Below are 24949 nucleotides of genomic sequence, written 5' to 3' on the forward strand. Positions count from 1 at the left end.
CAGTTGCACATTACTTTTAGTTCAAGCATGATATTTTAAATATCTGTGAAACATAAGTTTTCATGTCTTGGAAATTTACCTCATATATTTTTTATGTTGCTTTGAATATCCAAAACATTTGGACAATAAAACATATTTCTTAATTTTTTTGTCCACAAAACTCCAGTCAGGTTGTTTCCCGATTATTTCTTAGTTTCAATATAAGTTCATAGCTTAAATAAATATTTCAAAGAGTCAAGAAAACACTTTTAATAAACAGTCTGTATCCATTTTTAAAATTCCCCAAGGTCATTCCAATTTAAATCCATTTTGTACCAAAACTATCTATTTTAACTCAAAAAGAAGAACATAGGACAAATTAGATTGTGCAACACTTAAAGGCGACTGACTGAAAACACATGCAAACACAGCCTACAGTCTCAAATGAAATGTTAAAATTAAATAAAATTTAAATGCTCTGAAAATACATTTGACTGACATGATTCTGATATATTTTAAAATCCTGATATCGGTATATTAAACAGGTTTTACACGCTGAAATTTCTTGTTTCTTTTGCTTAAAAAAAATTAACAAAAAAACAAGAAATTTTGGGCCCGCAAAAATCTGCTTTTCATTATTGAAATGACTGATATAACTTGAACATTATGGCGATACATGATTATAGAAAAACATGGTCAAAACTAGACTGAAAACATGCAAATACCCGAGGACACTCTCGATAAAATTCAAAGAAATATATTTGGCTTTTGCGATTATGATGCAACACCGCTTTAAAATAAAAAAAACACAACTGAAAGTTAAATTATCCTTCGATGAAAATCTCAGTCTTATCTAGTTCCTTAAAATGTCCTTCGAAAAAGTCAGAATACGTAGAAAATAAGTATAAAAGCAAACCACCAGAGGGGTGTCACTTTGAAGGAGGGAGCCTGGCCTCTGGCCTGAGGGTCCTGGCAGTCTCTGGCGTTGTTACTGGGCTTTTTATTCTGGGAGTTTCCCTCAAAGTGGACCGGGACGCACTGGTTCTCCAACACCTCGCAGGCCAGGATCAGATGTTTGTTTTCCTGCGTGATGCTCTTGATGCCACAGGTTCCCTGGATGCTCCTCACCGTCACAAAACTGAATGGCTGCTTGCTGATGCACAGGTTGTCGTTCAGAACCTTCCCCCCTCTGCTGGAGCACACAGACTTCACCTTCTCCAGCTCGTCTGGGTGGAGGAACGACTGCGTGGGTCTGTCACAGCCTCCCAGAGTCTTGATGAACTTCTCCCACTCATTCTGGTCCAGAGAGGTCGGAGTCCCTTTGGGGAGATGGCGCTTGATGAAGGTTTGGGCGGCATTGTTCCACTTCCCGGGCAGACATGGAGCATCGTTCCTGGCAGATGTTGGCTGAGTGGAAAGGAGACCCGTAGCAATACAGAGATACAATATGTAGGCCGCCATTCCTGCAGGGAAGAACTCAGTTATGAGTTTAGTAAAAACGTGGGGAAAAAATCAAGTAGCTTAAAGTGTTTTTGTCTTCTTTTTTTTTTTGCTAAAAAACAATTCATAGACTACTTGAATGACACGTAATAAAAAGTGGGGAGAGTCTCGCAAAGCGGAAGTTGTGCTTTTCTACTCCCTTTTTTTAAACACGAAAGCAAAAGGCGGATGTAGGGAACAGCTGGGAGAACTTTCCTACCTGCTTCTGGCCTCAGAAAAATGCCCTCTAGTCAAAAAAATCTCAATCTGCAGATGTTGGAAGCCTCAGTTGCGCTTCCTCCTTTCACTTCCCGTGTGAAGCAGGAGGGGCCTGTGCACCACACGCCGCTGACCACACGGGGCGCTGTTGGAGCAGAAATCCAAGCTTTGCGACTGGATGTTGGTCTTCTTTTCTGTTATGGTGGATCGCAAGCAACTTTAAGGTGCATACCGTCACCTTCTGTGCATGAGTGTAGTAACATTACTTTACATCTATTAAATTCTTTTTTTTATTATTATTTTGTATCCTGAAGATAAATAATGATTTCCTTAATCTGTAAATATCCAATTCATTTCCCAATATTCATCATGTCAGACTCCATTCCTGCTCTTTGACTGGATGTTTATCTATTCATCTCGTTTGAATTTAATGTGCGTTTAATACTACTTCTTGCTGCAATTTTAGAAAACATATTTAGTATTTTCTATTCCCAGAACAATAAAGAGATATAACTCTTGCACCTTCAGGCATCTGAGAATTGTATCCAACGATTTGAGGCCTTTTCATAAGAAGCCCAGGCAAAGCATCTTGAATAAAGATGAGAAGTCCTATCACCTTCTGCTTAGCTTAGTATTGGAAAACTTGTGAATGTATCCATAAATCTTCTTTGAGGTCTTTCTCTTTTTCTTCGACAGTTCCATCACCTTCCACTATCATCCCTCTGTACCTACATTTTTCTCCAAACTCCTCCATCTCATAGTTCTGATATTTACAGGGAAGAATTCAAAACATGTTCAGCATTCAAGTGTTTTAATGCAGTGCTCAGGCAGACAAGTTAGATGTAACAATAAACATATATGTTCAGATGATATGCAGCTTTTATATTTCTCTCTTCAACAGAGTAAAGGTATCCACATAAATATAACTTCCATTTACAACAAAACGTGCACCATTAAAATCCGATCTGAAATATTTGTACAGTGTCTGTATATACATGTCACCTGTCATGTTTTTACATCAGTCTGTTTTATCATTTATCTTTAAATTTCCTCAGAAGAGTTTAGCTGCAAAACGCTTACACATTAGTGCAGAGTGCTTCAAATGACGTGACATAAATGACATTAAAACTAAGAAAAAGAAAGAAATATATCTCCTGTGCATCCCTCATCTCAAGAAGGAAATACACCAGAATATTAAACCAGCACCAGTTGCTTTAATTGGTTTTGAGTTGAATATAGTCTCAAAACATGACTAAAAACTCAGCCAAATTTAAGTGGAAATGACTTTATCACACAATCAAGAGAGAACGTCTTATTCTTATTTTTCTCTTTTTGTGATTGATTCAGGAAACATATGGCTGCTTTTCTCTAGGACACTGATCCATAAAATCATCTCTGATGAGAAAAGAAACAGAACCCCCTGAAGTGAGATGTAAGGCTACGGCTCGGTCTGAGGCGAGGGTGACGACTCTTCTTTCCTTTCAGCTTTTGAGGTTATCGTTAGAGCCAGGTCTGATTTTATCTCCTGTGATTTCTCTGTCTCCTTTGTTCTGAAACAGTTCAAAAATAAAGAACAAGTTATTCAAGTTATCCCACTTACAGAAAACTTGTTTGAGGATTTTTTTTTATTTCATTTGTTAGTGTAGTTCTTATGTTGTCCATAAGAGGTCCATATTTACAGGAGGGGGAAACTGAGAGGGAAAATTAGTAGTAAGGCTGATATAAGTGGCTTTACAGAACAAGGGATGTCTTAACATAAATATACACCCAGTGATTGTGGTTTAAATTTTTTTTTAAATAGTGCAACTAGAACTGTTTATAAATAATATACTTTATTAGCATTGATGTATAATGCGAAGTAATCACTGGCTATGTTTCTATGTACGAGTGGATCGGTTTAAATAAATTGGTTGTTTTGCACGTTTTATAAATCACATCCTTAAATCAAAATAAATCCCATCTATCCGAGTCATTTTTGCAACAGATTTAGGGTGGAAAAATTGGGCTGTCAGTCGTTAGGACTGACAGATAAACATCAGTGTTGTATTTGTTTTGGAAATGCTGTAATGACTCCATCTATTGCCTATACCCGCTTATTTTAGATTGAAAAAGAAGTACGACTTTAACAGAATACTAAAAGTTTAGTTTATAATCAAATTAACATCAAATTAAAAATGTTACATCTGGGAGTTTTAAACTGCTGCATTTGTGTGGCTACCTGCTAGGAGTGCCACAGTGCTAATGCTATATAGCCTATATATATATATATATATATATATATATATATATATATATATATATATATATATATATATATATATATATATATATATATATAGCTAATATATATATTTGTGTATATATATAATATATATATATATATATATATATATATATATATATACACAAACGGAGGTTAGTTTGTGTGTGGAATATCTTTAAGACAACATTAGGAGGTGTTTTGCTCTAAACGGTGAGGTTAAGCAACTGAATAGGTGTTTACAACAAAGAGAGGTGCTCAGGACATAAGGTCATAGGTCACAAATCCTGAGAAATAACCTTGGCATTGGAGCAGGCCGGTTATTGTGCAGGACATCCCAGCTAGAAGTAGAGCTGTCGCAAGATCAAAAGACAGAATCACAAGAAAAAAAAAACGAAGAAAAAATCTCAAAGAGACTGTGTTCACTCCTGCTCTCATTACTCCTAAGGACAGGAGATTATGTTTTAAAACAAGTGCACACAGCTGACTGAGGTTATGAAAGTCAGCAGTCCTTTAAGCATGATGCCAGACCTTCCCTAAGGGCTCTTGATGGCAATGCAACCATAAAACTAAAATGGTTTTGCATATTAAAGAATTGGCAGAGTGAAAGCAGCGAGTTATAACAACAAATATTACAACAGCAAAAATGTGGAACAATAAAAAATCAAAGATAAGTGTTTGAGAAGTTTTTATGTTTCACATCAGCACACTGATCAGCTACAGCATTAAAATCACAAAGGCAAAGGCCGACGGAGTAACATGTGGGTGACACGTTCCATAAATAAAGGCACTCTGGCTCAAACTCTTAAAGATCTAAAGTAGCAACAATAAGAGAAAAACATTGAAGTTTAGAAATGCAATGCATTTGTCTGCGGTTTAATGTAACAACAAGAACTTTTATGGCAACTGGGCTGATTGATAGAGGCGTTTGTACCTGAAGTGTAACTAGAGTCCAGGCCAATGGAGGGTCTCACTTTGATCCGATTCAAGTTAATATGACTTTATTTTATAAAATGTTCTGTCTACATTCAGTTTCCCCATTAATCCCCTGATTGTGATGGCCTCTGAACTCAGAAAACTGGCTCAGGGCACCAACACTTCAAAGTGCTAGTCTGGCCTTTAATTCATGTATTTGCAATCAACAATACATTTTGGTTTGATAATAAAAGTACAATCCTACTTCACACCTCACTGAACATCTTTTCTCTTTTGCCGTGGAACCAAACTACTTCATGTAAAAAGCCTGGCTTTGATGAAGCTGATCATTGCCTGAAAACTGCTGGTCAAAGCAACGGAAAGGCTCTAAATGAGCACTGGGTTACAGAAGAGACCTTATATCTAGTGTGTGTAAACAAAGCAAGAACAGAGGAGTCAGAAACATGCATGTTGTAAAGATGATGTTAGGAGAGCAGATTATCCCCACACTGATGTTAAAATTGCTTTCAGATTTTCACAGAGAAACAAAGACGATTAAAGACATATATGAGTTTCTTTAACAGACCTGGCGACACTTCATATGGAAGTGTTTCGTGTAAAGGTTTTCCTTAAGAGATTGGGGCCTGTTCGGCTGGCTGCGTCATTCGGCTGGCTGCGTCATTTTCTATTTCAAATGTTATATGAAGTATTCAGGTCTCCAAGTCAGGTTGACATGTTGAGATTAAAGTATCAGGATTAAACTAACCCAACACGGTGGCAAAGACTTGTGACAGCCTTGCGTTGTTTAAATGAGCTTCTAACTTTATACTTTAGAATAGGATTAAAGAACAAAGACTTTCTTTCTCTTAACATATAAACAACCTTTATGCATTATGTTGGCTGGGAAAACAGCAGCGCAAGACACTGCCTTTTCTTCAAGATATTATTTACACTTTAATATAACAAACTGTTTTTAAAACTGTAATTCCCTTTCTTATATTTATATCATAAACACCTTTATTGAATGCAGATGGAAACCAAAGACACTTTCTTTTTTGTGTGGACCAAGTTGTTGAATAAAACTGCTTGTAATTTTGCCTTTTTTTTCTCTAAATTTTAACTTCATTTGGTAATGGAAAAGAAAAAAGGCAAAAACGTTTTTCCCCCTACTGTGTGGCCATGCAATAACCCTACATAAATTAAAAATACACATTGTAGGTTTTTTATATTGGTATATAACTATCAGCAAAATATTTCATGAATGAAAACACACACACATATATATATATATAATTTTTTTTCAAATGAAAAATTGGGTTTTTCTACAGAAATAGTTTTCTCCACTTCTATTTCATGGATAATTGATGATAATTTATCCTTGAGCTATGTTTAAGGATGTCTGCATTCAACAAGTAAACAACTAAAGTATCAGTGGTGTCAGTGTTATAATCAGGTAAACCACCTGTTTACCACGACCGTTTCAAGATGAAGGAGTTTAAAAAATCTGTCAAGAGAAAGAGACAGAGTGAATATACAAGCTCAACTCCTGCACACAGTGTCACATCAAATCAACAACACACAGGCTGCCAGCATCAACAGCTTTCTGAAGGACCGGATTGGAAAACAAGCTAGTAGAAGAAGTAAAATGAGCAGGACAGTTTACCGTATTGTCTTCACGATGAAGCGAATGATCACCGCCACACCCACGCAGCCACACATCACTCCTATCACGATGGCTGTGACCTCACCTGCAGAGGCAACGCAACGGAATCGTCAAAAGCTCTAAGCTGCTTCTTTATCTTTTTGCAAACGTGCACGATAATAACTTGTCATCTTACCAGATGAGAGCTCCCTCCCCGATTCTAAAAAACAAGCATCTCATTAGAACATGAATGCATATTTAGGGTTAAACTTCATGATGGCTGAACGTTTCATTTATGGTTGCAGAAACTGAAGCTGCTCAGGTGTTTGAAGATCTCAGGCTGCCTTCAGAAATCTGCACAGATCTCACAAGCCTTCCAGTTCAGTCACTCACCACAAAGAGCACTTTACATAAATTCATTCTGCTTTGTCTTTGTACACTACTCTGTCTCCACCTCTCTCTCCTTTTCCTCTCCCCTTTTGTCAGACTACTGTGATAACAATGGAGTCACTGTTTACTTCCTCCAAATCCTTGTTTTCAATCAGATCCAATACAAACGGATCTCTCATCACTTCTCCAGTCCTTCCCCTGCATTTTCTTCACTCGTCAAGTCCACGTTGCATTTAATGCTCTCAAAGACACTGGAAATTAATAATTTTCCTGCAAATCCTTCCCTGCTCCAGTGTTCACGTTTTGCATGTTTTAGTAGTTTGGTCTAAATGCATATTCACTTACTTGTTGTTCTGTTATGCAAAGCTACTCTGTCAAGAGTAGCTGATGGGTCTTACATTCTACTCCTATGGAAGTATGAGCAGCAACAACTGACGTTATATCAAGGTGAATGTAAACTTTTGCCTGCTAAAATTTTCCAAAATATACACATCAAACAGATTAAAGATCTCCAAGCACAAAGGAGTACTTCAGATGCAAATAAATTGTTTTTTTCTCCATCAATATAGGTAAAATCTTGGTGTTTTTTCTGTCGAACCTGCAGAAAAGGAGGCAAAGATGATTCTGTGGTTGAGCGGCTGCGTTTTCCGGAAGTTGTCCTGCAGCAGCATCCTGTCAACTTCCTGGACTTTACTGGAGTAAAGCATCATCTCCATCTTCAGGAGCTGGAGCGAAGAGAAGATTAGAACTATATGGACTTATTTACATGCACAAATTCCCCTTAAAGAGAAAACAGCCTACCGCCTGGAGAAATGATGCAAAGCAACTTTAAAATCACTTCTAGAAAACTAGCTTATATGTAACATGACAAAAATTATGTTTCAAAGTGAAGAATACATTTGAGAAACAAATGATTCAGGTTAAGAAAAGCAAAATAACCCTGTAACAAACAAGAAAGTTTTGCAACCACAGGTGTCAAATTCATTGTACCCTTTAACACTCTCAGTTCTGTAACAAAACAAAATGCATAAGAAAACAACGTTAATGATCACGTCACTATTCTGACAATCTAGAAAAATGTCTCAGACTGACTTTAGACTAAAGTGATTCACTTTTTATTTCTACCACTGCCCTCTAAAAATGATCCAAAATACACTGACAATCAAGAAGCTGCAAAACATTTTGAATGCAATTTAAAGCAATAATATCTGTTAAGATTAAAACTCCCAGCAGAATGGAGCATTTTTCTGGTAAACACAGATTAGTCTGCTCACAGTCAGTTCTCCTCTTTACGATGGATTAAAAAATATACTGCCTTCAAAAGGAGTAAACAGCATGTAGACACTTTAAAGAGGAGTCCAGCTGGAATTGTGTGAAAGGTGGTTCTACAAAGTCCTGACTTAAAACAGGTTAAGTGTTCAGATGCCTTTATTTAGATTTTAAACTGTGTTTACGTTTCCATTACACTCCACTTATTTCTTACTCTGTGTTGCTCTATCACATACAATCAAAATAAAATATTGTAACAGAAGAAAATTTGGGAAAACTTAACTATAACTTTTTCTTTACATTTTAAATAATGACAGTGAAGATAAATGCCTCAGATCACCAAAACGTTCGGGTTGAGGATCAGTTTCCATTTACATGTATCTGGATTAGATTTACTTTGCCCAGTTGAATTGGGATTAAGAGACGCTTGCTGATTTTGTGTTTCTCATTGTTAGCCAGACCTGTGCTTTTGAGATCTGAACCCTTTCATGAAACACGGTCCAGATGACGCTCTGGTAGCAGGGCGGGGTGGTCAGGGAGCCGTTGTATCGATAGTAGCGCCCTAGATCTTTGGGGAGTAAAGACTGGACGTCAAAGGCTGGGATGAACGCTTTCTGGTCTGACAGGAAATTAGAGACGACACAAGACACAAACAAATCTGTAAATGTTTAAATATGGTTGAGAACAAATAGTGGTCATTTAGTTCCACTCATTTATAACAACTCTGTGACTTTGATGGATTGTTTTAAACTTGATTCAGGTAAAAATATATATATATGAATAAAAAATACTAAATACTGAGATTATGCAGAAAAATAGAAAAATTGAACCCAAGTCATGATATGGCTTGAAAACCAACATGGACACCTACCAGCATGTCTGATTCGGCTCATGTAGTTGAGGATGTTATTAAATCCTGGATTCGTCTCTTCACCTGTCTGGTAAACAAAACCTCAGACTCGAGATGCTCAGACACTCTGATTCTAGTGTGTATCACAATTATCATGGTGTTTCAAAGCTGGCGATGAAGTTCTGTGTGGTTTTCTTACCTCAATGAGAATTCCTAAAACAGCCAGGCCATCTCTCTGTGTCATCGCTGCGGACATGTTGGGGTAAAGTTCAGCGTTGTAGTGGACCACATGGAGCTGGAGAGAGCAGGAACACGCTCAGTTTAAAAGAGAAAAATAAGGAACTGTCTTCTTGCTCTCTACATTTTTAAGGGGAAGGTTTTATAGAGAGAAAGAGGAAGAGACTGAAAGAGAAAATATTGCATTCAGTCCAAAAAAACATGTTAAAATATGGTTGAGCATTTTCCAGGCACATAGTAACATTTTATAGCACAATCCAATTCCTACAGTTGTTATAAAAATGTTATAGTTATCAAACATTACTTAAAAGAAATGTGACTTTGTAATTTAAGACCTTGAAATTGTGACTCTCTCTCTTTAAAAACTCCTGCTTTTTCTGAAACTCTGACCTCAGGACGTCATCGCAACGCTGCTTCTTTATTAATCCTTTAACAACATTTTTACAGAGAAGTAGCTTTTATAACGAGCTCAGCAGATGCATAGTTCTACCTCGGGTTTGCTAACTGCTGCTGGCTAGTCTGAAGGAGCCGAACGGGGGAGTCAATCACAGCACTGATTTACCTGAATCCAGGGCGTCCTTGATCCCCCAGGCGTTATGCATAGCTGTATGGTTGCCACAGGAGATTTCATAAAATAATCAAGGCAACACTCCAGGTATGCATTTGATGAGGGAATCGCATTATAACATGAATTAAAGCTCAAAGAAGTCTATTCTACTCAATACTCCTGCTTTAAAACGATTCATTTAGCAAATACGGATAATTTTTAATTCATTTTCCCTTCATTGTTTTTATGACCCATGTCAACTGAAGGCCACATTTTCTCACATGACTTTTCCTCCTACCTCTAAATGAGCTGCTGACATGCCTGCACAGTGACAGGAACTGAAAAATTCAAGCTTATCCTCCTTCTGCCTTCTCTACAGTTTTTCCATCAAAGTTTCTTATTTTTAACATCTTTACAGGATATTTCCCTCTTTAAAAACTTGTTCTCTAGAAATAATTCTTTTCAGGATCAAAGCACAATACACAGTCGCACTGAATCCTGATTGGATTTTAAAATAAATGACGGGCAAGTCCTGGGTCTGTGTAGGAGTGCTCTGAGAATAACAAACATATTCATCATCAAAATTTAGACCTTTTCCATACATTTTTTAAATGTTTCATCAGAGTTTCAACCATTTAGTTGATGATTTGAGGTGAAATTGGAGAAATTTCAACTTCTGTGTTTCATCCACCTTGTGAAATACGATTGCATCACTGACAATAAATCCGTGAATGACCCTTCCTATAGCATTCTCAGTTTTAAGATACTCATATCAACTCCTTCACATATTTTTCTTGCCGATTTGGCCAGTTAGCTTAATCTTTAGGCAGACATTTAGTTTATCCATATGAGCAGCAATGCATTTTAGCCAAACTTAAAGGTATAGAAGTTTAGAGCAGGGACTTCACAGCTTTCTGAGTAAATATTAATGTTAGACTTCAGCCTGATGGCGTTCTTGTTGTTGCCGAACATCTTAATCCTGATCATGCATTATTAAAACTAGGTACATTAAAGTTCATTAAGGGTCTTCAAAAAGCAGTGATTATCAGACAACTATTAATATCCCCCCAAAAAAGGAAAAAAAAAATCTGTGACCCTCGTTGTGATTGTGGATTGTAATTATAGAAAATATTAGAATACAGAAGCAACATGTTTAATATAAGTTGTGCAATACAGGTGATTTTTCTATTGCAGTGCTATGACTTCCTGCAGGTAAAGGACAATGTTTAAACTTACTTCTGCGTCTGAACTCCTCCCATTGACAGTGTGTTCACTGCCCCCGACATCTGGGCCTTCATTCCCCCAGTGAAGGTGCAACTGAACGGCTGTGAAGAACCACGGTAGCCCCCCAAGTCCCATCCACTCTGGCAGCTCAACAATCACTGCAGAGGAGAAAAATTTATTTAGCCAGCAAGGACTGGGATCACTTACAGATTTTATTTTCCTAAAACCAGACGTGGCATTTTCTAAAATGTTACCCAATGTCTCAATTGGCAGTAAAAATGTGCTGCCAGGTTACGTCTGAGTGCAGGGTAAACAGAACAGCTGAAATGCACAACACAACAGAAGCTCTTAACGGGACCAAATGAGCTTGCTGTCAAAGTTACCTGTGTGTCCGTTATTGTGCATTGAAAAGGGCCGGTTGCCGTGCTGACTGTAGCCTAGCGGAGTCACAGGCATCAGACTGGGGTCATATTTAGTCTGAGTGGTTATCACATCCACAGGTGACTGGGAAGTCCCACCACAGTCGGGGAAATACGCTGACCACTCAGACTGACCAGCAAAACCTTTAGCGGAGAAAAGACAGAAACAGTGATGTCACCCAATCACACAGTTCACTGGCGCTGAGCAACGCAGTGAAAAGCCTCCATTGATCGGCCTCCAGCCATGCAGGACAGTTATTCTACTATTTTCTATTTACATTCATGGCCTCATGGGAGGAAGCTGAATCCTTTTCAAAAGACATGCACAACCACACACAGTCAATGATGCAGGACACGTTTAAGAGCAACTACAATTTAGTCAACTTAGTGCACAGCAATCATCGTGTCCACTCTTCTGACTTTGAGGGAAGAATTTAAAAATATATATTTTTTAAATCTCTCATTGTAGAATTCAGTAAGTAGAAATGCAAACTGAGCTAAAGAAGAAGTTTAGTTAGAATTGCCAGACTGAAAAATTGCTTCATTTCACTGTGTGTATTCATGTGAGTCTTTATGCATTAATACAATTTTGACTATTACTAGTATTTAAAGAGTTTTTCTTTGCTTCAACACAAAAAGGTATGTTTGGTTCCTCTTTCCAGAGATCTTTTACTGACAAAAACAAAACTTCTGATGTGAAAGGATCCCATATTGTCTCATGTGACGATTTGTAAATCACAGGGCCAAAGTGCTGTAAGTACTTAAGTTAAAAACAAAATATACAAATGCAAGATGTAATTGCCCTAAAAATAAAATATGAAAAATTGTAAATCAACAAAAATAACCTGAAATGGCCAGGGAAAAGAGATGGGGTTTCAGAAGAGATTTAAAAGCAGACAGTTCTGTCTAATATCTGAGCCCAAATCATTCAACGACATGATCCAAGTTTACACTCAGTCCGAGGAACAGTGAGGAGCAGCTCATCAGCTGACCTTCAAGAACGGTAGGTGCATAAGGGTGCAATAGCTGAGAGATGTGACAGGATTTCAAAAAATAACTTTAAAATAAATCCTAAGAAACGGGCAGCCATTAAGGTAAAGCCAAAAAAGAGGAAAAATCTGTTCAAACCTCTGAATGCTAGTTAAAAATTGAGCTGTGGCCTCTTGAAACAAATGCTGGATGAAACAGCATAAAGTTTAACATATTTTGCATTAAAATCAGATTTCTCTGCTTTTATTTATACATTTTGCACCTGGAAATGTTTCATTTTGTAATGCATAAAACACAATTTATTTAATATATTTTATCTATGAAATTTTATTGTCCAAACATTTTGGGTAATTCTTTTTGTCTAGGCGCAGAAGTTCAGGGAATCTGCTACTAAAATTAAGAAGAAGCAGAAGCTCAGAAACGTGACTATGGATGTCTGTCCGTCCATGGACAGCTACTCCAGAGTGAACAATCCCAAAACATACTGCAGCTTGGGGCAAATAAAGTAGCCATATAAAGTAGAGGCAGTCCTGCGTTTTATGAGTACAACGTATAGAACTAACAAGAAGGCATATTTTTTAAACGTCATTTATTCTTTTAAATTAACTGTGAAATTGTTTCTACATTTCAAGTGAAATTAACCTTCAGTAGTCACAATTTCTCTCAAACCCATTTTCTTGTACTATCCTTTGTTTTGATTCAATAGCTCATTCTTTTAGCCTCAGTTAATTTTATTTCAGCTTTATTTGATGATGTTTAAATATTGAATGTAGTTTTTTTTATTGTTAATTTAAAAATATGGTTTGGAGTTTGTTTTTTTGTTTTTTTAGCTTATACGGTATTTCACTGAAGGTTATTTATATGCACTGAAGAAATGGGTTGACTTAGATTTTACTTATGCCAAATATTTCAGAGACACCTCATTTATTCAGTGAATAAAACCACTTTTCAACAGAATGTTGTTAAGTTGGGCAACAGAAGTGGGAAGAAAATAGGAGAGCATGAGTTTGATCAGAGGAAAAGGACAGGCCTTCTGCAGCGGCATGAGGATAGAAAGAAAGAGGATGTGACATGCGAGACGCAGAACCTGAATTCAATTTGCAAAGGGAGAAATGCCTTGGAAAACAAGAATGCTACTCACATTTTTTATTCACATAAACCCAAAGGCAGTGTTTTGAAAAGAGTATGTTTACGGCTTTAAAATCACAACCTTCAGTGTATTTTGTTGGGATTTTATGCGAGAACAAGTGCATCATATTAACGTACAAGGAAAAAAAATATGGCTTTTAAAATGCTTTACAAATAAAATTGTAAACAGTGTGCAGATATTTGGATTCAGCCCCCCTGAGTCCACGCTGCATGGAATAAACTTTCACAGCAATCGCAGCTTTGAGTCCATTTATTGGGAATATCCTTTGCACCATTGAACGTCTGCAGATTGAACATTGTGTACTTTCTCCCCAACCTGTCTGATCTAATCCTCATGATGCCGTTTGCTCACCAATGTTCTCCAACAGAGGCTGTAACTCGCGGTTTATTTCATTAACAGGTGTGTAAAGAGTGTGTGATAAATACAAAATGACATTTTTTGGATCCTTTTTAAAGATTTTGAAAATCATCTATAATTTCCTTCCACTCCTCAATGTTATGTTCCATCACATTAAATCCCCCAAAGTACATAAAGATTAATGTTCTAAAAATATGAATACAAATATATTTACATATGTGCAGTTTTATTCTACAAGATGGATTATGTTTGATTGGCTAAAGCGTAGGAGCTCAAAGGCTGACATGAAAACATAAAAATGCATTTATTCTTACTCCATTCATCTTTACCACACTTCTTTTGGTTTTAATCTGTCTATTTTGCTGGTTTGAATATTTTTTTCAGTCTATTCTCAATAAGAACAGGAAATCTATGATTATTTTTTTAAGTAAACACTTTATAAATTGTGCCAGGTTTAGTACCCAAGTCAGTTTGTTTGTTTTTATTCAATTTATTTATTTAGAAATAAAACTTTCAGGATATTTGTGGTCCTGAAAATGTCATTAGTAAATACTAAATTAATAAAAGAAACACCGTCGTGATTTGTGGTAGTTGAGAGGTAGTGGATTATTTAATGAAGATCTTAAGCAGGTATAAAAGTCCAGCAGCAAACACTGGTAGCAAGTGGAAAACTTGACGACACGACATACGACAGATCCGATGGCGAAACGCAGATACAGGTGAGTATCAATACAGGAGGTGATAATCAGGGGAAGGAGAAACTGCTGAGAACAAGAAGCACAAGAGATGCAGAGAGGGACTAAATTAACCAAAGACTCACACAGAAATCCATACCCTCACATAATCACTGATGTACCTAAGGCTTGATATTTTATTGTAAGCTAATGTAGATAACCCTTAAAAAAAATACCCAAAATTTCTACAAAAACATCTTTTGCTTGCGGGCTGGTTTGTGCCATACTTGAATTGCACAATGTTTTCAGGGGCTTAAGGCCTCCTGTCGGCACACAGATGCACACTGTAAAAAAAGTCTGTAAAATCAACAGTAAAAATCTGTGAAATCATGACAGAAAAATTTTGTAAAGAAAAACACAATAATATTTTGTTCATTTACCAGTATGATATTGTATAATGTAGAACCGAAAATTATTGTACATTTTAAAATAGAAAATTGTAAATAATATTGTATTTAGTTGTAGAAAATACACATTTTTTATTGTTAATGAAAAAAGTTGTATCCTTCACAACATTCTTACATTTCAGCAGTGTAAAACTAACATTTACATTCTGTGATGATTAAATCCAAATGAATTGGAAGCTAGCTTAGCTTTTTTTTGCTAGGGAGAAGTAAGTTTGGGCTTCCTTGTTTAAGCTGTTGCCCCTGTGACCCAACTCCAGATGGACAATAAAATAAATGAATAAATTAATAGATTTGGAAATTAATGTGGAATTAAGTAATTATGATTCCACATTATTTACTTCCAATTTTGTTCACTATTTATCTATTCACTTGTGTTTTCCCACTTCTTTAGATTGTCATTTCCTCTTTAATTCATTTACTTATTATTTGTCAATTTTGATTGGATAATTTCTTCATATTTCACGACTAACGTGGAGGAAACACCTGAATCAAAAAAGAATTCATGTACTTGCTTATTGGTACATGTATTTTATTTTTATTTATTATTTTTGCTAACACTGGATTTTTTACCTTCACCGTTGCCATTATAAGCTCAAAGTTCGGCTACTGCAAGAAAGACAGAGATCACCGCTTTGTGCTCAAGTTCCGGTCTGTTCTGCTCTCTAATTGGTTCGCTTACCTGCTCTCTAATTGGTTCGCTTACCTGGCGCCTGAAAGCTGTTTTGAAAAAGTTCGTCCAACGGTTCTCATCTCAGAAGAAGCTGAATTGTGCTCAAACCTTGACAAAGAAAAGAACGCTGTTTGGACCTCGTCAGCTTTCAGCAAATGTAAGTTAAGCTTTATTTTCTTCTAACGTAAAAGCCACGGTAATTTGTGTTTTTTTTTGTTGTTGTTGTTTTTTAGGCGTCATATTGCTTCTTGGAACAATATGCAGTAGAATAATTTTTTGCTACACCTGCAACATGTGTAACTTGTTAGATAGGTTGAAATTGTTTAAACATGATTACATGTACGTTTTGCTGTAAAACACTAGAATCATTGAGGGGCTATGTGTTGCATTGCAGAGTGCACAGAAACGAGCCCAGTTGTGTATTCAAATGCCTCGGCACAGAATGTAAGCGGACATTTTGTACATATGCAGCGTTTAAAACTCATTTTTACCGAGTTCACAATGTGGCTTCACAACCCAAATCAGATAAAGCCATTGTTGCTAAATTGAAATGCACCATTTCATTGTGTGGGCACCAAAGCCAAACTGTGAAAGAATTCGTTGCTCATTTGAAGGAGCATATAATGGAGGGGCGGCCTGTAGCATGTCCAGTAAAAGCCTGCAAAAAAGTTTTCAGCGTCAAATCATCATTCACAGCTCATATGTCCCGTAAACATAGAGATATTTTTGTGGATGACATTGATGTTTTGTACAAGGAAACTACAAATAAGATCGTTAGTCTATCAGAAAACGATGGGCCTTCTGAGAGCTTTAATGATGCTCTGACTAATGAAAGTCACGAATTATCTCCAAATTTCAACAAGGATTATCTCAGAAAACTTGGGTCTTTTCTACCTGAAACTTCAAGGACAGCTGCTTCTTCCAGCTTCCACGATACAGAACATCGTTGAAGAGATGCAAAATGTGCATGAGCTGGGAATGGATTACACTTTAACTAAAACTAAAGTCGCTTTTAAAAGATGACATGTCTTGTAGATGATGCTGTAGCTAAAATCTGTGATTGTGTAAGAGATTCTGATTTATTTTCTGTTTGTCATCATGGGCCACTGAGAACAACATATTCAAGAACTCAGACTTTCAAAAACATGTTCAAATACACAGAACCAAAGCAAATATCTTTAGGAAGTGATGAAAACATGACCCAGAGATTTTCTTACTACATACCCATTAAACAGACACTAAGTGCACTTTTAGAATCAGACTTATGGAAGAATTCAGTGTTGGAACAGTCCAATGACTCACACCCGGATGTTTTCTGTGACATAAGTGATGGCCAAACTTCAAGTGCAACCAGTTCTTCATTGAAAATCCTGGGTGCCTGAAGCTTATTTCTACCAAGATGCCTTTGAAATTGTTAACCCCCTTGGTTCAGCAAAGAAGAAACACAAAGTTGTCGCTATTTATCTATCTGTGGCTAACTTACCTGCTCATGTGCGGTCAAGCACTGATCACATGTCTCTAGTTTCATTGTGTTTCGAGAACGATTTAAAACAGTTTGGAACTGCAAAGGTTTGCTCTGAACTTCTCATGGATTTGAGAGATTTAGAGGAACATGGCATTATTGCAGGTGAAGAAACAGTCAAAGGAGCACTGTTCTGTATTGCTGGTGACAATTTAGGATCACACAGCATTGGTGGGTTTACTGAAAACTTTAGTACTTCTCAGTACTTTTGTAGGTACTGTGAAATCACAAGAAAAGACTTTCTTAATGATCCAAATGCTTGTGGTCCACAGCGAACCCCTGCAGCTTACAATTTGGCAGTGCATCATCGAGAGATTGGAAGCATTCAAGACAACAAAGGTGTCAAGGTAAACTCTGACTTCAACTCACTAAATCTTTTCATGTTTGCCAACCTGGTCTTCCACCTTGCTTAGGCCATGACTTATTTGAGGGTGTCGTATCCTATGATCTTGCACTGTACTTGAAATATTTCGTTAAAACAAGGAAATGGTTTACATATTCCCAGTTCAACCGTAGAATCAAGCAATTCAAGTACAAAGGATCAGATGCTCTCACAAAGCCGTGCCCTGTCAACTCTGAGGCAATCAGGCTTTCAGGTCAAGCTGTTCAAAAACTGGAACTTGCTGAGATTGTTGCCAGTGATTATTGGTGACAAGATACAAAATCCACAAGATAATGTTTGGCAGACAACGCTCCAGCTCAAAGACATTGTGGATTTGATTTGTGCACAACAAATTTCTTTGCCACAGGTTGCCTTTCTTGAAATAATAATCCAAGAATATTTGGAATCAAGAAAATCTTTATTTCCTGAAACTTCACTTAAACCAAAACATCATTTTTTGCGGCACTATCCAGCCCTAATTTTGAAATTTGGACCTTTGATTAGGTTGTGGACAATGCGTTTTGAGAGTAAACATGTCTACTTTAAAAGGTGCAAGGCATTTGAAAAATTTTAAAAACATATGCTTGACACTATCAGAAAGACACCAGATGTTTCAGGCTTACATCTCAGCTGGCCCTAGATGCAATCAGCTGCTGCTGGTCAAGGACAGTTGTGTTTTTTACTCAAGCCTCTACAGTGATGAAATAAAACACGCAGTAAAAGACCTGGGATTTTCTGAAAAAGACACAAGTATTTCCACAGAGATACAAATAAGGGACAGTTTATAAAAAGGGGCATTTCTTGGTTTCAAAGAATGATGAGTATATGGAGTTTGGAGAGCTGGTTTTAATTCTGATTCAAAATGAAACTGATGTGTATTGTGTTATGGATGTACAAACAGCTGTCTATCATCCTGATTACCATCTGTATTCAGTGACAAAACAGACTTCAAGCATTTTGTGTATTAACATAAATGACTTGGTTGACTTTTACCCTTTGACCTGTTATCAGGGTAAATGGACAACAAGTTGTTCCTCTGAAACACAGTGTGTTTTCAAAATAAAAATGTCTTCATATACCATCATGGAAAGTCCACTTAAAACAGATATGTTGATGTGAACAAAAATAATTAAGAAAAAACAGGGAAAGAAGTTTGACTAAAAATTTAAGGATGTACATGAATAAAAAGTGTGAATCAGGCACATTTTGTTTGACACTAAGTATGAGTCTCTTTAATTTGTACATAGTTGAATACATGTTATATTATGGTGATCTTGTTTTTTTACCATTATTTTGTCTGATTTTATTCCAGAAATGGCTGAGCAAACATTTTTACGCAGTGCTATCAATGAAGTGTTGCCCGAACTTGCAGAGGCTTCAAAAGACATTCTCGAGGAGACTTTACAGTCAATTGGAGTAGAAAACGTATGATGACTTCCAGTTCATTGTTGAGAAGGACTTGCTGTCAGCATTAAGACCAATTCAAGCCAGAAAGGCACTTGCTGCTTGGAAATTAAGATGTAAGTACAATTCTAGAAAGCAAAAGTCAACCATTAAACACCGATATTCTTATTCAGTTTTGATAACTTATTGGTTGTTTTGTGTTTTTGAAGGCCGGACCCCTGAAACCAGCAGGGTCCTCAAGTAATGCATCACCAGATACTCCTCCATCACAGCAGTCTTCGTCCCCGCTAAGTGTGTCATCAAACTCCTCCAGCAGCAACCAGACATCTGCAGCAGACTGGATGGACACCTTTGAGATACCATGGGAAAAGTTCTCAGAAGAACTGATGCAGGCATTAGAGAGAGGTAAACGCCCAAGTCCAAAAATGAGGAAGGAGATGGTCAGGATTGTGGTGTCTGAAATGATGCGAAAAAGTTCTTACTTGGGTAAAGGAGTTCTACAGAGGTTGCAAAGAAGATGGTGGCAAAATATCCAAAATCTCTACAAGACGTTATCGATGGAGATGTCATTGGCCCTGGCTATCATTCACTCGTCAAACAACTTCAATATCGAATTGACAATGCGAAGCGATCTACAATGCCTAAAATAAGAAAGCGAAAGCACTGCTCTGAAAACTCTGACACAGATGAATTCCTCAGGAACAGAGAGCTGCAATTCAGGACACCTATGGGTGTATAAACTGGAATGTAAAATTCCTTCCTCTTGGAGAAACTGCTGAAAGTCAGCAACAGAAGAAGGACAAGCTCAAGATGATGTCTCTGCAGAAGGAGGCCAATCCTGAGGAGATGAAAGAATTACTGAGGACAACTTTCTACTCACAGCGCAAAGATATTAACCAGGGAAAAGTATTCAAGATGTCTTGGAAGCCTGGCCTGTTTTATTTCATGACATTGGGATGGCTGTACACTACAAGGAACTTACTGGACTTGGATTGAAGGAAACCTTCATGAGGAACATTGATATGAAGGGAAAAAGACTGCTGAACTACATGAACACTGTTTGTGTGAACAAAAACAAAAGTTTTTTCCAGGCTCAGACAAAGTTGAAGATGTTAAGGGGAGAACTGGACGGTTACTCTGAAGATGTTAAAGAGATGATGCTCCTACTTCTCTGCTACTTCAATGAAAATGAAGAAGCAATGTTCTTCTGTGTGGAGGACACATGCCTGGCTGAAGAAGTACAGATGGAGAACGTCTCCTTGACTCCCACTATCATTGTGTGTGGTGAGTTCATTTTTGTTTTTCCAGTTTCTTTGACCTGTTTTCTTTTTTGTTATCTTGTCCCTTTCTTTGCGCTTTTGTCCATCTGGCATTTTGTTTAATATTGTTTTGTTTTTTTTCCAATTATTTCTTATGCTTTTACTATACTAATTTTTTTTGTACTTTTTACTTAATTTGTTATTTTTCATATGAATGTCATTGTTTTGTTGTATCAGGAGTCTAAATTTATTGTTCTTTCTCCTTAGGTCAATCCTGCTTCCATGCTAAACGATTCATGCTGAGTGTGGATCAACAGATTGGAAACAACAACATCTCCTGTTTTATTTCTGCCCTCTGCATGATGTTTGGGAGCTATTATTGTTTTAACATACATTATCCATCGGGGCTGGCGTCTACACTGGAGTTTCTGCAGAGGTATGAGCTTTTGTTTTTGTTTTTTTTTTAAATTGTAGGGAGTTAAATTTGACTTTTGACAACTTTTATGTCTTGAATAAAATGTTTGATTGTGAAGCACATTTTGATGTAGTTTTCTGTTTGTCCTCTTTATCGTAAGGTGTTTCTTCTCAATCAACCCAGACAAGGGCAGTAAGGTGGAAGAAACCCGTAAACCCAGACTGCGTGTGAACCCCCGTGTACTCACCTTGATCCAGGAACTTTCAGATCATGAGTGGCGTGATGTTTGAGAAAGGACTAAAGTCAGTGAGTTCTCAAGGCGGTGTTTAATCTTAACAGAGCTGAATAGATTTCTAAATGTATGTTGCATCTCACACCGTGCCTTCTGAAGTTAAAAAGTTGAAAAGACATATTTATATTTGTTCAGTGGCTGAATTTTGCACCATGTCAGAAAGCACAAATGAGAATTTCATTGTAAATATGTTTTCAATTAAAATGTTTGTTTCTAAAAAAATTTTAGAATTATCATTATTGATATAGTTTATATTGGGCTTCCTTGTGTTTTAAATTTCCATTTAACTGGTAAATGTTTGTTGAAATTTGATTATTCATAGATATTTGGAAATAGAATTGCTTCTAAAAAAGAAAAAAATTTGAAGCAAACAAACATTATTATTAAAATGTATACTGGAAATAGAATTTATTGTATGTTATAATCTTCAAGCCCCCTCTCCAAAAAAAGGGTGTGAAAGTTGGCTCTCATACTGTCTGATAAGTTAAAAAGGTTGAAGAAATTTATATGTATTCAGCAGGTGCATTTGTTCATGCTTCATGATGTTCAGAAAAGACAAATGAGAACTTCATTAAAATAAATATTTCAAAGGCATGTAAGTGTATGTTTATTTTTTTAAGATTATCATAGATACAATTTATACTGGGCTTCCTTGTGTTTTAAATTTTCATTTAAGTGGGAAATGTTGGTTGAAATTTGATGCTTATAAATATTTAAAAATAGAATTATTACAAAAAAAATTAAAGCAAATTTCAGTTTTTCAGAAAGTATTAATAAAATGTTTTAAATTGACATTTTACAGTTATAATCTGTTATTCAAAGGTAATTATCAGTAGGACTAAATGAACTTTTTTTGTACAACAAACAAAAAATGGGTAAATTACTGGAAAAAAAGTGTAAAATAACAGCATTATAATGATAATTCATCAGAAAAAGTTGGTTAAAATTACTTGATAAAACTGTCTTATTACCAAAATAAACCTTTTCAAATCACAGTTCAAATTTGTATAAAACTATGGGAAAATCTGTTTATTTCACAATTTAACACTGTTGTAATTACTGTTTGGTGTAAAACAGTTTACATGTTCACTGTGTTTTCTACAAAATTATTCTGGCAAACCACAGCTGCCAGATTTTTTCTGTAAAAACAACAGAATTTTTTTTACAGTGCACTCGATGTGAGGAAGGTGGGGATTTCACACACATCACACGTTCGCTGACATCCCTGAAACTCTGCCGGGCTTCGCTCCTCATCTTCACCATTGTAACCACTGGAGGCCAAATATTCTGAAGCAATTACAGCCGTTTAACTGTCTCACCAAGAACGTTGCTCCTGTCCTGGACGCAGCCGTGAAACCAATGCACACAAACGATGAAGCATGTCATTAATTTCTAGTGTGACAGAAAAGCCAACAATAGCATTGCATTTTGGGAGAGTAATACAGACAATTCTCCACCTCTTATTCAGCTGCGGTGAATGGCTTGGATCACAGGAAGTTAATTAAGTAAATCATGTTTTTGCACATCCATGTATTCTTATAAAGTCTGAACAGTTATGTGGAAATACAAAGCAGTCTCTGAAAAATGACTGCAAGAACGATGCATTAGTGTTGCTCCTGTGAATACATGCAGAGGGTGCTCGGCTGTGCGCCCCTTTCATTCCCACACACTCATTGTGCGGCTCATAGGCAGCCAGTGTGCGTCGACAGCACAATAAACACATAGGTTATTGTGTGCAGCAACAATACGTTGCAGGATTCGGTAGGCTTTTCCCTCAAACCCGTCCCGTCTCAGTGCAACACGCTCATCCTCGTGCACCTGCCTTCTTCCCTCTGTCTTTCTTCCTGCTTTGCTCCTCACATCACCCTCCAGCCCCCTTTCCAACACCCTGTGTGATTGCTGTGCTCATGCCAGCCTGTTCAACTGTAACTAATACAGACAGAGAGGGAAAGAGAGGAAAACAGAGGGAGTGAAACAGAAGGCCAAAGACACAAATTCTCCCAAAGTTATGAGAACTTCCAGTTGTTGGGGAACATTGTTTTGTTATTCTCAAAAAACTTCTCTTTACTCATCAGGTAAAGAAAAACTGCTGTAAAAGTAATTTTTATTTTATTTATTTCAGGATTTGTCCAGTTGTTAGCATGGACATTAAAAGCTTGACTCCAAAATAATAATTACATCCACACACTAACCAACAATCGTGTTTATTCCCATTTGGATATGGAAAAAAAAGTTGCTATACATTTGACTGAGATTTAGCTATTGAAAGAATATTATGAAGCATGAACTTACCAGAATAGCTCCAGTTGATTTCATCTAAAAGGAAAACAAGAAAGGCCTCCCATAAAATACTTGAAATTCAAACTCAAATTTCACTTTTCACCCTACACTCCTAAAAGAAAAGTTGTTGACGCTCAAAGAGAGTGGTCAGCAGTTCTCAAAATCCGTACAAATTCACTCTGGAATGATTAGTGCTCCACTAAAGCTCACTCTCTGCCTCCTAAACCCAAAATACAGACAATAAATGATCACCCAAGGCCTATTTTCATGTTAATGAACATCTTACCAGCAGAAGCGGCAGCTGTCCAGTGGAAAAACGTAGGTATTAGCAGGACAAAAAGACCCAACGAGTCCATGTTCACCCTCCTGCCCATACGCAGAAATGAATAAGGGCTTACTGGGAGATGAGGAGCAAGAGAGGGAGAGATGGAGGTGGGGGGAGATGAGGGGACCGGGTCCAATAATACCACCTGCTACAGCTCTGTTTAACATGCTGAATCCGGTCCGGCATGCATGGCTCCAGAGAAGGCCCTTAGTTTGACACGGATAGAGAGAAATGGTCAGAAGGAAAAGATGGCTGCTTGTTGGAAATGGGTGCAAATCAGGGACAGACCAGATGAGAACCAAAGGTGACTGATCAGAGTATTTTTTCCAGAGATTTCACACTTAAAGAAATAATAATCTAATAGCTGCTGAGTTAAAAATAAATACATTGAGTATTTTCCACAAATATTCATTGATGAACTAAAGACCAATCCAGTGCTGAAACATGATCCAGCATAATGGATTGTTTTTAATCCAAAAATAGCTGAAAAATGCCAAACATTTCAGCTACCAAGGAGTAGATCAGAAAAGGTAACCCATAACCTGGATCACTAAATAAATAAGTGATTTAGTACATCATTTACATACATTGTGAGGTCCTGTTCCATATCCAAGCTGCATCTGGGGGTTTCACTTACTCTGCACTGACTATGCTCATTATCAGCAGCTGTGACGTTTTGATTTAACTCTCCTGTCTCCTTTACAAACTAAAGGATCTACAGTTTTTGACACCTGCTTTATTTTGTAATCTTGACCAAAACAGTCCCTTCAGACTTCCTGAATACTTCTCTAAAAATGTGACCACTACAGGAGTATTGAAAACCTGTCATTAGCTATTGACATCAGTGAAAGATTAAGTGTAAGATGACCTTCTAATTTAGTCAGTTAATGTTTTGGAGTGGCTAAACCAGAGCATTGATCTGAATCTGATAAAGAACCTGTGGAGATTAGGGTGATGGCAAGGAGGTCTTTCAACTGTAGAGATTTGAAAATCAAAGGCAAACTATAAAAATACCAGTGGAAACATGCAAAAAGTTGATAACCAATTATTTAAAAAAAGAAGGTTTTATTGCAGTAGTGCAAATAAAGATGTATTTTTCTGGTTATTGAGGAGGGAGGGGTTGATAAGTGAACACAGCATGAAGATAATCAAACATGAAGAGGTCAGGGTTGGGGAAAGTTGTGGCACGGTTTACAGCAGGGTTAGGTTATTAAACAAAATAGAGTATTATTCATTCTATTATATATATTTAAAAAATATAAGATTTAAAATAATATTAATGAGTTTGAATGACCCTGTTGGTGTTTACAGACGCTTTGCATCCACGCTAAG

The 24949-nt window shown here is 36.9% G+C and overlaps 2 protein-coding genes and 1 long non-coding RNA gene across 6 annotated transcripts; 1 reads left to right on the plus strand and 2 right to left on the minus strand.

Moving 5' to 3' along the window:
* Positions 1-234: 234 nt before the first annotated feature.
* Positions 235-1791, minus strand: LOC129371316 (ribonuclease pancreatic). Its single transcript, XM_055047870.1, has 2 exons — positions 1679-1791; positions 235-1442 (listed from the first exon to the last, which is right to left on the minus strand). The coding sequence occupies exon 2, from the start codon at positions 1438-1440 to the stop codon at positions 862-864; it is 579 nt and encodes a 192-aa protein (XP_054903845.1). The 5' UTR covers positions 1441-1442; positions 1679-1791; the 3' UTR covers positions 235-861.
* Positions 1792-2471: 680 nt separating this feature from the next.
* ca14 (carbonic anhydrase XIV) lies at positions 2472-23814 on the minus strand. 4 transcript variants are annotated; one of them, XM_055048104.1, is made up of 13 exons: positions 23579-23814; positions 23305-23328; positions 11395-11574; positions 11024-11169; positions 9203-9298; positions 9025-9091; positions 8615-8772; positions 7483-7609; positions 6691-6714; positions 6516-6600; positions 6315-6356; positions 4237-4290; positions 2472-3227 (listed from the first exon to the last, which is right to left on the minus strand). In XM_055048104.1, exons 1-13 carry the CDS (start codon positions 23664-23666, stop codon positions 3116-3118), a joined length of 1203 nt encoding a protein of 400 aa, XP_054904079.1. In that variant the 5' UTR covers positions 23667-23814; the 3' UTR covers positions 2472-3115. The 4 variants fall into 4 exon arrangements, with proteins under 4 accessions (XP_054904079.1, XP_054904080.1, XP_054904081.1 ...); XM_055048105.1 differs by lacking the exon at positions 6315-6356; XM_055048106.1 differs by lacking the exon at positions 4237-4290.
* Positions 15003-19105, plus strand: LOC129371503 (uncharacterized). Its single transcript, XR_008607153.1, has 3 exons — positions 15003-15895; positions 17533-17607; positions 18955-19105. It is a non-coding gene; the product is annotated as an uncharacterized LOC129371503 (long non-coding RNA).
* Positions 23815-24949: the final 1135 nt, after the last annotated feature.

This window comes from Poeciliopsis prolifica, unplaced genomic scaffold, assembly GCF_027474105.1.
Source record: "Poeciliopsis prolifica strain line A6 unplaced genomic scaffold, Auburn_PproV2 SCAFFOLD026, whole genome shotgun sequence".
NCBI classification, from domain to species: domain Eukaryota; kingdom Metazoa; phylum Chordata; class Actinopteri; order Cyprinodontiformes; family Poeciliidae; genus Poeciliopsis; species Poeciliopsis prolifica.

Bases quoted from the DNA above. Each gene is read 5' to 3' on its own strand.
- LOC129371316 (XM_055047870.1), bottom strand. From the start codon at position 1,440: ATGGCGGCCTACATATTGTATCTCTGTATTGCTACGGGTCTCCTTTCC.
- ca14 (XM_055048104.1), bottom strand. From the start codon at position 23,666: ATGGGCAGGAGGGTGAACATGGACTCGTTGGGTCTTTTTGTCCTGCTA. The intron at 11,170-11,394 runs GTAACTTTGACA...TCTCCTCTGCAG, and splicing joins GCACAATAACGGACACACAG to TGATTGTTGAGCTGCCAGAG. The intron at 6,601-6,690 runs GTAAGATGACAA...TTGCCTCTGCAG, and splicing joins GGGGAGGGAGCTCTCATCTG to GTGAGGTCACAGCCATCGTG.